This window comes from Sturnira hondurensis, unplaced genomic scaffold (assembly GCF_014824575.4).
Source record: "Sturnira hondurensis isolate 20B ecotype Veracruz unplaced genomic scaffold, ASM1482457v3 Scaffold0019978, whole genome shotgun sequence".
NCBI classification, from domain to species: domain Eukaryota; kingdom Metazoa; phylum Chordata; class Mammalia; order Chiroptera; family Phyllostomidae; genus Sturnira; species Sturnira hondurensis.
The window spans coordinates 389265-401604 of NW_028092609.1; the positions used below are offsets into that span (position 1 = coordinate 389265).

Below are 12340 nucleotides of genomic sequence, written 5' to 3' on the forward strand. Positions count from 1 at the left end.
TGCACCACTGCCCTTTATCGGCCATTCCTCCTGTGGCTCTGAGCTGCATGGACTGAGTGCTCTGTCCCACACCTGTGGGGCAGGCCTGCCACGCCAGCTCCGCCACGGCACGTCCTCCGGACGGGGGAGACTACCCTGCCTGCAGCGCAGCCCCCCGCCCGGGAGCTGGGTCTCCCAAGACTGCCTGCTGCTCGGAGCATTCGGCCAAGGGCATTTGCACAACCAAGTCCTTTTTGAACATTTGGGAATTTCTACAACGAAGTTTTATTAGGTGCTACCTTTCAGTGCGCACTGGCCAGGAGCAGATGGCTGCCCACAGGCAGGGACCCCCCCCCCCCCAACAGGGGAGGCCAGTTTTGCCCGAAGGCTGGCAGGGCCCCTGCTGAGAGGCCCTTGACCCTGTGTGTGTGTGTGTGTAAGGTTTTATTTACTTTTAGAGAAAGGGAGAGAAACATTAATGTGCAAGAGATAGATTGACTGGTTGCCTCTCATGTGCTCCTAACTGGGGACCTGACCCACAACCCAGGCATGTGCCCTGACTAGAAATTGAACTGGCAACCCTTTGGTTTGCAGGCTGGCACTCAATCCACTGAGCCACACCAGTCAGGGCATGACAGTATGTTTAAAGACAAATGCAGAGGTTTCATTTCAAGTGCAGTTTGCCTACTGGTGCCGAATAACAAAAAGACCACCCAAGAGGCCTGGGATTACTCAGCTTTGACACTGACACAGGAGCTGCACCTGCAGGGCACCCGTGCTTGGGAGCAGGGAGGAGGCGGCCCTCAGTGGCCCATCCTGCACCCCTCTACTTTGCTAAAGGCACCCCTTCCCACCAGGGTGGAGGCCGCCTGCTCCCTGGCACACAGCAGACCCGTCAACACTACTCCTTGGGCCTGGGTGTAAGGGCTGCTGAGGCCAGCTGCGTCTTAAGCCCTTCTGATTCGGTGACAGAGGAGTGAACATTCTGGCTGTGGGTGGCTACAGGGACAGTTGGAGCACTGCCCTGTGTCACTGGCCTACCTGGTGGCCATACCAGGGTGCCCCCAGCACCTGCCACGCACAGTGAACAGGCCCAGCCTTTCTAGTTCTTGGGACGCTCCTGCTGGCCAGGCCGGCTCAGCCCATGTCAGAGCCACCGGCTGAGCTGCCGCCTGAGCCGAGGTGACAGGCCTGCCCAGGTGGCCAGCGGTGGAGGTGGTGTGGGAACTCAGTGGCCACTCCACATACTGGGCACTGCTGCTTTTTCCCCAGCATCAAACCACACTTCAAGGAGGAGGAATGATGCCGTGATCCATGCGGCTCAGCTGGTTGGGCATCTTCCCCCAAGGTCAGGAGTTTGATGGGTTTCGGTCTCCAGTGGGAATGTATGAGAGGCAACCAGAGGCAACCGATGGGTGTTTTTCTCCCTCCCTCCTCTGTAAAAATAAAACCTTTAAAAACAGAGAAACAAACTGTCTCGTATAAAGAGATACTTCTAGTACTTTATGCGGTCTTCAAAGCTCTTTGCAAACAGTCCCAGTTGGTCACACGGGGGAGGCTGGACGGAAGGAAAGGCAGGACCAGCCACGGGGGTGGGGGGAACGGGACACAGCCCCACTGTGGGGCTGCCCCTGCAGCCCCCCACCCCGCCCCCTGCTCATCCAGAGACCCTAGGAGTCCTGGTCGGACCTGGGGGCCTCGTCTGCCGCCAGCACCTCCACGTTGCTGTACGCCTTCCAGGCCTGCAGGTTACAGTTCTTCAGGATGGCTCCCAGCTGCTTCCCAGGCCCCACCTCAAAAGTTTTGGGGAACTCCGTGCCCTTTTTCCTCTCGTACAGGGTGTGCATCGTCTGCTCCCACTTCACTGGTGAGACCACCTGCTGGACCAGCAGCTTCTGGATGTGTCTCGGGTGCATGTACCGATTCCCGTCCACGTTGGCGTGCACGGACACCAGGGGCTTCCTGATGTCCATGGCCTTCAACGCCTGCGCCAGCGGCTCCAGGGCCGGCTCCATGAGGCGAGTGTGGAACGCACCACTGACTGGCAGCATCTTGGTGCGTCTGAAGTGGTACCTGGAGGAGTTCTTCTGCAGGAACTGCAGAGCCTGGAAGGAAGGGAGGCCGGCACATCTCAGGGGAGGACGAAGAGAGGCGGTCCGGTGCACAGACGCCCTCCCACACCTCACATCCTGCAAAGCCCCCTGGCTCTCCTCTGCATACCAGTTAAAGTCACTGCTGGTCAGTGTTCCAGGAACCTGACCATTCACACGGTCCCCAGGCAGGGGCCCACAGGGCGACCAGGAGAGACCTGAGGCTGGAAACGTGGGACCTGGGTCCCGCCCCAGCAGTGTCACTCACTAGCTCCGTGGCCCCAGGCAAAGCCCCTGACCTCTGGACTTTTTTCCCCCCACCCATAAAAGTCAGCCACTCCCAAGGTTGCTAGGAAGCGATCCGATAGGTTTGTGATAGCATCCGGTGAACAAACAGCACGACTAAGTAGGTTTCGTTTTCCATGGAGACTTCTCCCCCTCACGGTCCGTGACACACCTGTTTCCGTGTGACTGCGTAACTTTCAACATAAAAGTGCAGGGGACGCCAAACTCCTTCCCACCAGAACCCCCTCACCTGGGGTTTCTCTAGGGAAGAAATGGGCTTTCCCCTCCTGAAGCCCAGGGGCTACCAGGGACTGTTTGCAAACAACATAGTTTGCAAATATCTTTAGAATGGTAGATACCCTTGGGACCCTCTTCGCTCAGGGCAGGCCAGGGCTGCTGGGGGGGGGGGGGGGGGGGCTGGGCCGGCTGCCCTGGAGACTAACAGAAGCCTTACCTAGGCCCCAGCGGCTGCGCCGCCTTGGGCAATTGTCCTGTAACTCGAGCCTCAGTACCCTCCTCTGTGAAATGGGGATGACAATGCTAGCTACAGGCTGCGGTAAGGAGAACTGTACTCAGCATATGCGTGCTGCGTTAGGGTTAGCAGTTACCATGTTGGATGCCAAGTCCATCCATGTCCACTGGAAAAAGCTGTCACAGGGTTGCTAATGTGCGCCCCCTCTGGGTAAGAGGGGTTACCGTTTGCGGGGCACAGCACCCCTGGGGCCTCCCGATCCTCGCCAGCCCTGGGGCAAGAGCGCCAGCACGGCAAACCTCACCTGCAGCAGGGCCCTCGCTTGAGGGACGCATGCCTGTGGGGACCACGGAGGGGTCTGGGCCCTGTGACTGCGGGGGCTGACCCGGTGCTTCACACCCATGAGTACCCTCCATCCACCCCCACCACACTGAGGGACACGCCCTGGGGCCGCCGAACAGCCCCTCTTGGGCTCCAAGCCAGACCGTCTGACCACGCCCAGCACCTGCACAGACAGCGTCTCCCTCCGCACACTCCCTGCAGCATTGCGCGCTTTCCGCGGGGTCCTGGACCCGCCCCCTCAGGCCCCCAGTGTTAGAGTCACCGCCTCGGGGTGCCAGCAGGCTCCTCTGTGGTGGCCCTCTGCGGGCGCTTGTCTGGCAGAGGCCGCAGAGACTTTAAATTCCAGTTAATAACGACTCTGGCCCTCCCCTGATCTCTGCTTCGGTACTTCCAACAGCACCGAGAGGCCACGCCTGGGACTGACTCTGGGAGGCAGGAGGCCCTCCCCGCCCACTTCCGGGCTTCACTCCAAGGCTGTTAATGGGAAGGAGCAACCAGCGTCGTGATTACTTTAGGGATACGGTATGACCTCAGCTTCTTGGAACGCTCACAAGAGGGACCTGCTAGCCCCGGCTGATGCAGGGGAGACGCACGAGGACACCTGGTGCGCTGGCAAGGCCTTAAAGAGGAAAGTGAACTGGGCATCGTCGAGTGGAGGCAGCAGATTCCAGTATGAGACGGCCTTCGGTTCCAGTTCTACCTCCAGCACCCGCCCCGCCCTCGCCTCAGCTTCCACACGTGTAAAGTGGGACGCAGGCTGCCTTGCGCAGAGCTCAGGACTGGCCGAGAGGGAGGGGTGAGGCAGGTGAGCGCTGGCCCGGTGCCCGCAGTCCCCATCTGCACCCAGCCTGTCCAGACCAGGCACCCCGCCCGAACCGCGCAGCCCGAGGGCGCGCCCTTCTTACCAGCCCCGCCCCCAGCCCCCACCTCCGTCCGTCGCCTTTTGGCACCACCTCTGTAGGCCGGTCCACCGGTAGACAGCTCCACTCCTACTGTCCCCCGAAACCCGGGCTCCTCGGGCTCCTCGGTTCAAGGCGGCCTGCCTCTGACCACAGGAGCGCTGGCCCATCGGTCACGTGTGCCCCAGCGCCTGTCACACGGGAGCTGCTCTAGAAGTGCTGTCCGCAGGCGCAGTGAGTGGAGGGGACACCGGAAGGAAAGGAAGTGAACTCAGGGCAAACTGGCATCTCAGGACCAGCAGGGCAGGGCGGGAAAGCCCTGAAGGAAATGGCTCTCTGTAAGGAAGCAACCGTGTTAGAGGCTATGAAAGCCCAGAATGTTCTGCAGGAAGGCCCTGGAGACCACCTGGCCCAGGCTTTACCCTTCCGGTGGGCTGGACAATTTGCCAGAGGCGGTCCGGCCAGTGGGTTGTGAAGTGGGGGCGGGGTCCCGGCCTTTGGTCTCCCTGTGCGGTGCCTACTGCCCCGCACTCTCGGGCCCTCGCGCGCGTTTTCCAGAGGCCTAGGCCCGGCAGAGCGTCCAGCACGCTGCGGTGGGCCCACAGGGGTGGAGGGTTCCGGCCTGCTGCGCGGGACTGGGGCCTGTGAAGGGTGTTCCCGCCGACACCAACCTCCAGGTGTCCGGAGATCACCCTGCAATCCGGGAAGAGGTAGTTGGCCACCTCGCACACGGGGTTCTCTATCCCCAGAGTCTTGCAGTGCTCCCGGGCTTCCAGACAGGCGAAGGTGAACTTGGACTGAGACCGGCCGAGGACGGACAGCATCCCACTGGGGACAGCTTCAGAGGCTTCCTGCATAGCCTCCGCTCGGATTTTCACTGCATACAAACCTATCCGGAGAGAAGTGCGTTTGGAAAAATCAGGGCAGGTGAGGAAGGGGGGGGCGGGGAAACCCAGGCCTGCAGGACAAAGCGCAGGCCCCACGCTGTGAGCTGAGACCCCGATATGCGGAAAACCGCCAGGCCACAGGGCCTCATTCTGTGCATCTGCGTCCATCACATGGAGCCACACCACGTGATCAGGGCAGGCTGCTGTCCGCAGCTCTACACACATCAACCCCAGGCTCCTGCCTTAAAGCTGGCGCGGTGTAGGATCTAACCAGGTGTAGGTGCTTCTGCCCCCAGGGCAGTGTCTGGAGACATTTTTGATTGTCACAACTGGAGGGGGAGAGGGTTGCTGCTAGCAGCTGGTGGGTAGAGGCCAGTAGTTGCAGGCCACTCAACATGCACAGTAAACCCAAAAGAATGATCTGGTCCAAAATATCGCAATGCCGCTGTTGGGAAACCCTGGGGTAGGGTGAAAGGAACAGATTTTTGGGCTGTATTGCTTGGGCAAGTCATGATCTCCTTCCAGGTCAAATTTTTAGTTAGTAAAATAGGATAATAGTAAATAATGTGCCTGGACAGTTGTGAAAAGTGGGAAGTATCATTAATGAGTTTACTATTTAAGAGAAATCACGTGGAAGGGGAGAAACAAGAGCCATCGGGTATCTGGAATGACGTACAATCACACGAATTTCAGTTACACCGTTGGTACAGACCGAGCCTCACTGCCCTCCCTCGGAGCTGGGGCCCCTGCGCCCCCAGGCCAACGATGAAACACAGGACTCCGGGTTCAGTGCAGCTCCAGTGCAAGGGAAGAGGGCGGGGCCGGAGCCAGGCCGGCAGCTAACGGGATCAAGACGCAACAGTGGCCTGGAACCACTGGACCTCCACCCTCCGCTCCTGGGGCTGCTCCCTGGCTGTGAGGGGGAGGACGAGCCCAGGGGACCACTCCTGGGCCTGAGGGGCAAATCCCACACCTGTCTGACACGCCCTCGTTCACTCCTCACTAACACACACTGGCACTGAACTCTCGGCGCCCATACTGTGCGGCACACACCTAAGCCTGTGGCGGGAAGTAAGACAGACCACACAGGCACGTGGTGAGGGCACGGGAAACCCTCCCATGCAAGTGTCCAGGAAGTAACCACGAAAAAGGTCAAGTGAAAATACTGAACACGAAGTGTGCATATGCTGTAATTCTGCAACTCACACATAAAACTCCGCTTAAAAGTTTTATTAGCATGTGGAAACATGAAACTTTTTCATTTCCTTAATAGTGCTATATTAATAGTGCTATATTAAAAACCATGGAAGTGGAATTCACATGAAATATAACCAGCGTCTGCCCTGACCGGTGTGGCTCAGTGCGCTGGGCATCCTCCCGCAAAGCGAAAGGTTGCCGGCTCTATTCCGGGTCAGGGCACACACCTGGGTTGCGGGTTCAGTCCTGGTCAGGGCACGTAGGAGGTGACCAATCAATGTCTCTCTCCCTCTCCTTCTCCCTCCCTTTCCCCTCCCTAAAAATAAATAAGATCTTTAAAATAGATATAAATATATATGTATAACCAGTTTCAGATGTATAATAGTGGCATTTGTTGAATTCACAATGATGTGCAGTCACCAGCTCTAATTTCAGAACTTTCCAGCATTCCAAAAACACCGCCCACCCACCAAGTGGAACCACTCTCTGTCCCTCCTCCCCTCCCTCAGGCACCAGTCATCTGTGTCTAAGGATTTGCCTGTCCCGGGCACTTCACACAAAAGGGATCACACAGTATGTGACATCTGTGCCTGGCACCACGCGAGCACCTTCGGGGGTTCTCCCCTGACCAATATTCCCCTGTACAGATGCACAGTCGGCTCATCCGTTCACCTGGAGACGGACGTGGGCACTGTTTCCACCTTCTGGCTGTTACAAACATTCGTGGCAAGTCTTTCTGGGTGGACACAAACTCCGTCCTAAGTATAGACCTCTGAGAACAACTCCCGGCTCACGTAATTCTACCCTTGGCTTTTTGCAGACCCAGCAAACTCTCCACAGTGGCTGCACCATTTTGCATTCTTCCAGTAATGTTCCTGTTTTTCTACATCCTTGCCACCACTTGCTATTTTCCTTGTTGTTGTTGTTCTAAACCAAAGCCACCCTACTGGGTGTGCAGTGGCGTCTCACTGTGGTTTGACTTGCATTCCCCTCGTGACTGGTGACGCCGCTGCACATCTTTTCACGTGCTCACTGGCCATCAGTCACTCTTCTTTAGAGAAATGTCTATTCAAGTCCTTTGCTGCAGCCCCTCACTCAAGGTCCTGTCTGCACTCAGCACACTCCGAGCAAGGTGTCCAGGCCGGACTATAAGCAAAAATGTTTAACTTTCAACTACATGCAAAAGTCTTATGTGAAACTGATATAGATCAGGTTCAAACACTCATTTTCTTTTCCATTCAATGAATATCTATCGAGCTTCCACCACGTGACAGGCACCAAAGGTGTGTGCGCACACCAAGAATGCATGGGACAGTGGGAAAGACAGCCAGGCAGGCAGATTTCATGAGATTACAGAAAGGACATCCCTAATGAACCCTTCGGGCCTAAAAGAGAACCGAGGTGAAGTCTGGCCCTCCGGTTCCTAGGTCATTCCTATCCATATACTCCTTCTCTATCACCCGCGTGGGTCCAGAACTATTTTTCGCAGTGTTCCCTACGTCTAGTGGGCCCGGCAAGATGACGCCCCTGTGCAACACCAAACCCTCTGTGTACCTTCAGAAAAATCCATGGCTCCGGCAAACACCAGGGCTGCGAATTCTCCCACACTGAACCCAGCAGCAGCAACACAGTTCTCAATGACCTGCGGTGACAGATGCGGAAGGTGAGGCCCTGCTCTCGGGAGCTCAGTCCAGGCTCTGCACTCAAGAGCTGGCGGTGGCCCGGTGAACCAGGGTGAGCGTGCCTGGTGCTCCAGCCAGAAGACGACACACAGGAGTGGCCTTGACCGTCGCTGTTACAGCCCCTTCCCCGATGAGGACCTTCCCTGGCAAGTGAAAGCCTGCTGGCTGCCTCCGAGGTACAGCTGTGACTCCAGCCCAGGGCCCTGGGCCCCCTGCCTCTGCCCTGGAGCTGTCTCCCAGGCCAGGGGCTGCTGGACAGAGTGGGAGGGCTCTAGGCAGAGAAGTTCAAAGTACTGCATGACTTTGAGTCTCAGAGAGTTGGATTTGATTCTTAGCTTGGGATTTCTCCCTAACCTCTTCGAGCCAGTCATCTCATCTGTGAAATGAGGAAGGAGCAGGGCCCCTGTCACAGGGCCGCTGAAAGAATTACATGAAGATGTCTTTCAGGCACTTAGCATAGACCTGGCCCAGGGTAAGCACACAGTGAAGTTTATCACCAGTAACTAATTCCTTTAGCGTCTCTGAGTCTCCTGTCCTCATCCACAAAATAACAGCTTTTGTCTCACAAGGCTGTTGTGGGGATGGAGTAGGGTTTAAAGCACTAGCTAACATTTACTGTCTTGATATTATTAATTAATAATTGCAATCAATTCACACCTTCAAGTGAAGTGACATTCTCAGATAATTTCTTCAATGATCATTACTAAGGATGATATTCAATCCTTCCAAAATCATTTAGTAATTACTGAAGTTATTAAGGATCATTAAAATCTGGCCCTTGACTCCTCAGTCCCTTCCCCTGTTCTATTTTCCTTTCGACAATACAACACGTATCATCTTTAACACATATACAATTTACACACATGCAAAGAAGACCAGTGCAGCTGGTCTTCTTTATCTGTCTCCCTCCCCTCACACGCAAGCCCTCTGAGGGCAGGGATCCTTGTTTTTGTTTGTTTACGGCTGTATTTCCAGGGCCCGGAACAGCGCCTAGCGCCGACCGGGAACTCCGAATCAGCCTAGCGTGGCCTAAGTGGGGGCACTCCGGCCTGGCTGTCAGAGCTCGGGCCTCACCGAGGGCTGCAGGTGATGCAGTTTCTCCACAGCGGCCAGCGAGGCCACGAAGACCGCCGGCTGGCAGTGCGCGGTGCGGTCCAGGGCCTCCTGCGGCCCGTGCAGGCTCAGCTCCAGGAGGTCGTAGCCCAGCACGCGGCGGGCGGCGGCGTAGAGCTCGCGGACGCGCGGGTAGTGGAGCAGACCGCGGCCCATGCCCACCACCTGGCTGCCCTGGCCCGGGAAGAGCAGCACTGAACACTGGCCGGGCGGCCGCCGCGCCGCCGCCTCCCAGGGCCCGTCCTCCGCTGTTGTCGCATCTCGCAGCAGCTCCGCCACGTCCAAAGCACCCGGCGGAGGCAGCCGGAAGTTCGCGGCACCGCGGCGGCAGCCCGCGCCCCAGCTCCAGGACCTCAGAGCTCGCGCAACCCGGACGCTCATGGTGTGGAACCAGCCCCTCGGGCGTTACCGGGGCGACCGAGATCCGACTGCGGCGGCGTGGCGCGGTCCATGACGCATTTCCTTCCGGGCGGTTCGGGGCACCGGGGGCGAGAAGAGAGGTTCCGCAGTAAGTGGTTCCATCGCAGTTCCGAGACACTTCTCTGCCGCGTGCAGCCTGTCTAGGTGGACCCTTGCGCTTACTTCACCGCGGGGAAGACTAAAACACGACACCGCACCACAATAAGCCCTAGTAATATTTACCAGACTAAACAAGGCAACGCAACATTCACTCTGTCTCCCTAGCCCGTGTCAAGTGTTTGAAACGCTTCCACATTCTTTGACTCAATACTTACTTGATCCGCCCAGCTGTGCGGGGCCGTAGGAAGATAACAGCTCTCTTTTATAATGTTTTCTGCAAACAAGGCATGGTGCACAGCACATAATAAACACCCAATACATATTTTTTCCATTGAACAAAGCTCTGGATGTTTTTCTGATATTAGTTTATGAAATTTCTCACAGCAACACTATGATGAATTGATACTATTATTATCCTCCATTTACGGGTGAATTGAGGAGGGCTCTAAGATGGAGTGGCAGGTGTTTTGTGACAAGGGAGTGGAAGTTGGGGTTATCCGACTTCTGAGCAGTGGTGGGAGTCTGGGTCAGGGAGAGTCTAACTCTGGACCTCGCCCCTAACCACACCCCCCCTGCTTCTGTCTCATTTCCTGTGAGCCGCTTCGAAGGAGCCCAGGAGTCGCAGACCCACCCCCACCCACTGCACACCTCTTAGTGAGAAAGATCGGGATAGAATGGCACCAGCAAACCCTCAGCGCGCTTGTCCTAGGACGTGAATTAAACGGGCAGAGAACTAACTCTCAGGACATCACAGCAGCCTTGCTTTTGACAGGGAAACAGTGGGAATGAGCTGCATGCCCAGCTAGAGGTTAGTTCAATGAATTAGGGCAAATCTATGCCACGTTCTGGTCATACAAACTATGGAGAGAGTTTCCGGTTGAGAGATGAATGGAGCACACGCTGCCTCCAGAAGCCCATAAACCCAAAGCAGAGTGACCTTTCAAAGACATAAATCCACCAGGACAGGGAGAACAGGAAAGTGGGCCCGGGCAACAGAATCTCTGGAAGCTGGAGAGCAGGTAGACGGACCGGTATTTCTCAACCTGGCGGACCCTAGACAGCTGCATCCCTCCCAGCGGTGGAGTTGAGAACCAACCCTTATTCTTACAACAGGATCCTCCGAAGTTTGGGTAGCGCGAGCTGCTTCTAGGTCTAAGGGTGAAAGGGGACTACAGTAAAGAGGACTGCGGGAAGGGGGAACAGTTAGCTCTTCGGATCCCCTCCCTCTCTCTAGCCACTGGGTGGTGGCCTTCCTCCACTCTGGCAAACATCTGGGGCTACCTCTGGAGAGGGCTGGGCACGCTGGAGACAGCAGTGAACGTGGGTACTGGGTACTGAATGCGGAGACATCCTCCAGTGTTCTCCCCTGCTGAGCCCCCAGAAACCCGCGTCCAGGCCCCTGTCCTCCAGGCAAAGGACTGGAGGACCTTGGGAGATCTGACGAGTCAGAGAAGAAAACCCTAAAGCTATCAACAATCCCGGGAGTCCCCAGACAGGTGGCCCGTTAAGTTCAGCTTACAGTGAAGCTAAGCCAACAAATGTCACCAGCGGACTTATTTTCCTCCTGTTTTCCTAACCATAGGCAGACATCCAAGGATGTCCTCTTACAAACAGAAAACAAAACCACATAGGATTCAAGGCCCTGGCTGGTGTAGCTCAGTGGATTGAGCGCGGGCCTGCGAACCAGAGGATCGCAGTTCGATTCCCAGTCAGGGCACATGCCGGGGTTGCAGGCCAGTTCCCTGCAGGCCAACTCCCAGCAGGGGACTGGGACACAGGAAAGGCAACCATACATTGATGTTTCTCCCCCTCTCCTTCCCCTCTAAAGATAAATAAATAAAATTAAAAAAAAAAACAACAACAAAAAAACCACATAGGATTCAGAGACTAAAAAAAAACCTGTCATGATAGTTGAGAGACGCTGCATCCATGAAAGAGGAACAGGAAGTTATATTTTTTTTAAAAAAAGAACAGTCAGAAGACAAAACATAATCCCTGGAAATGAAAAATAGCAGAATTGAAAAACTCAGGAGAAGGCCAGAAAGAGAAAGTTGAAGAATCCTCACAGAAGATAAAGCAAAAAAGGCGAACATGAGGAGGAGAGAAAGGGAAGTTAGGGGCCAGCCCAGGAGGTGCATGGGGTTGAGTCACAACAGTTCCAGGAAGAGAAGTGAGAAAACGGAGGGAAGGAAATGAGCAAACTTTTACTTTTTTTATTTTTGGAAGATAAAGAATATGAGTTTCCTGGATGAAAGGGCCATTGAATGCTGGCGTGATGAATGGGACTAGGCCCGCACTGAGGAGTGTCCGTGTGAACTTTCAGGACTCTGGGGAAAAGTCCTCAAAATCTTCCAGGAAGAACAAAACAGGCCACACACAGAGGTGCCCATCCACCAGCACCGTGGCGGCAGGAGGGCCGTGTCTGCAGGAGGCCGAGGGACAAATGGCTCCAGCTGGGAGTTCTCACTCAGCCGAGCATCCGCCAGCCGTGGCAGAGAACTTCAAAACGGTGCCTCCTGCGCAGTCTCTCTCCAGAACTTCCGGAGGATGGGCTCCTCGCAAACACGGGGACCCGAAAAGGCACAGAGGTGCCACCCAGGGAACGAGGAGCCAGCCAGCAGGGGGGTGGAGGGCATTGCCCGGGTAGGTGGTGGTGAACAGGAACCCAGGATGGCGTGTGCACAGGTGTGCAAGCAGTCCCGGCAGGAGCAGTGAGACTCCAGGGATGTACCGTCGCCTCAATGGTGTCTGTTTAAGGACGGAGTCCCTGGGCTGCTCAGCCCGGAGTCTGGTCCACACTTGGCCGGTCTTGATGGCAGGCTGATGAGGTCCTGTTCCCCCGTCCCCCTGCCTGCCGCCTGGCTCAGCCAAAGAC

At 56.2% G+C, this 12340-nt stretch overlaps 1 protein-coding gene and 1 long non-coding RNA gene across 4 annotated transcripts; one reads left to right on the top strand and one right to left on the bottom strand.

The window, feature by feature from the left end:
- Positions 1-1458: 1458 nt before the first annotated feature.
- MCAT (malonyl-CoA-acyl carrier protein transacylase) lies at positions 1459-9454 on the bottom strand. 3 transcript variants are annotated; one of them, XM_037028500.1, is made up of 4 exons: positions 8908-9412; positions 7706-7793; positions 4739-4956; positions 1459-2084 (listed from the first exon to the last, which is right to left on the bottom strand). In XM_037028500.1, the coding sequence occupies exons 1-4, from the start codon at positions 9325-9327 to the stop codon at positions 1650-1652; spliced, it is 1161 nt and encodes a 386-aa protein (XP_036884395.1). In that variant the 5' UTR covers positions 9328-9412; the 3' UTR covers positions 1459-1649. The 3 variants fall into 3 exon arrangements, with proteins under 3 accessions (XP_036884395.1, XP_036884396.1, XP_036884397.1); XM_037028501.1 differs by lacking the exon at positions 4739-4956 and having other exon boundaries at positions 1683-2084; positions 8908-9421; XM_037028502.1 differs by lacking the exons at positions 1459-2084; positions 4739-4956 and adding an exon at positions 6359-6397 and having other exon boundaries at positions 8908-9454.
- On the top strand, positions 4923-6238 carry LOC118974931 (uncharacterized). Its single transcript, XR_005063978.1, has 2 exons — positions 4923-4970; positions 5576-6238. It is a non-coding gene; the product is annotated as an uncharacterized LOC118974931 (long non-coding RNA).
- Positions 9455-12340: the final 2886 nt, after the last annotated feature.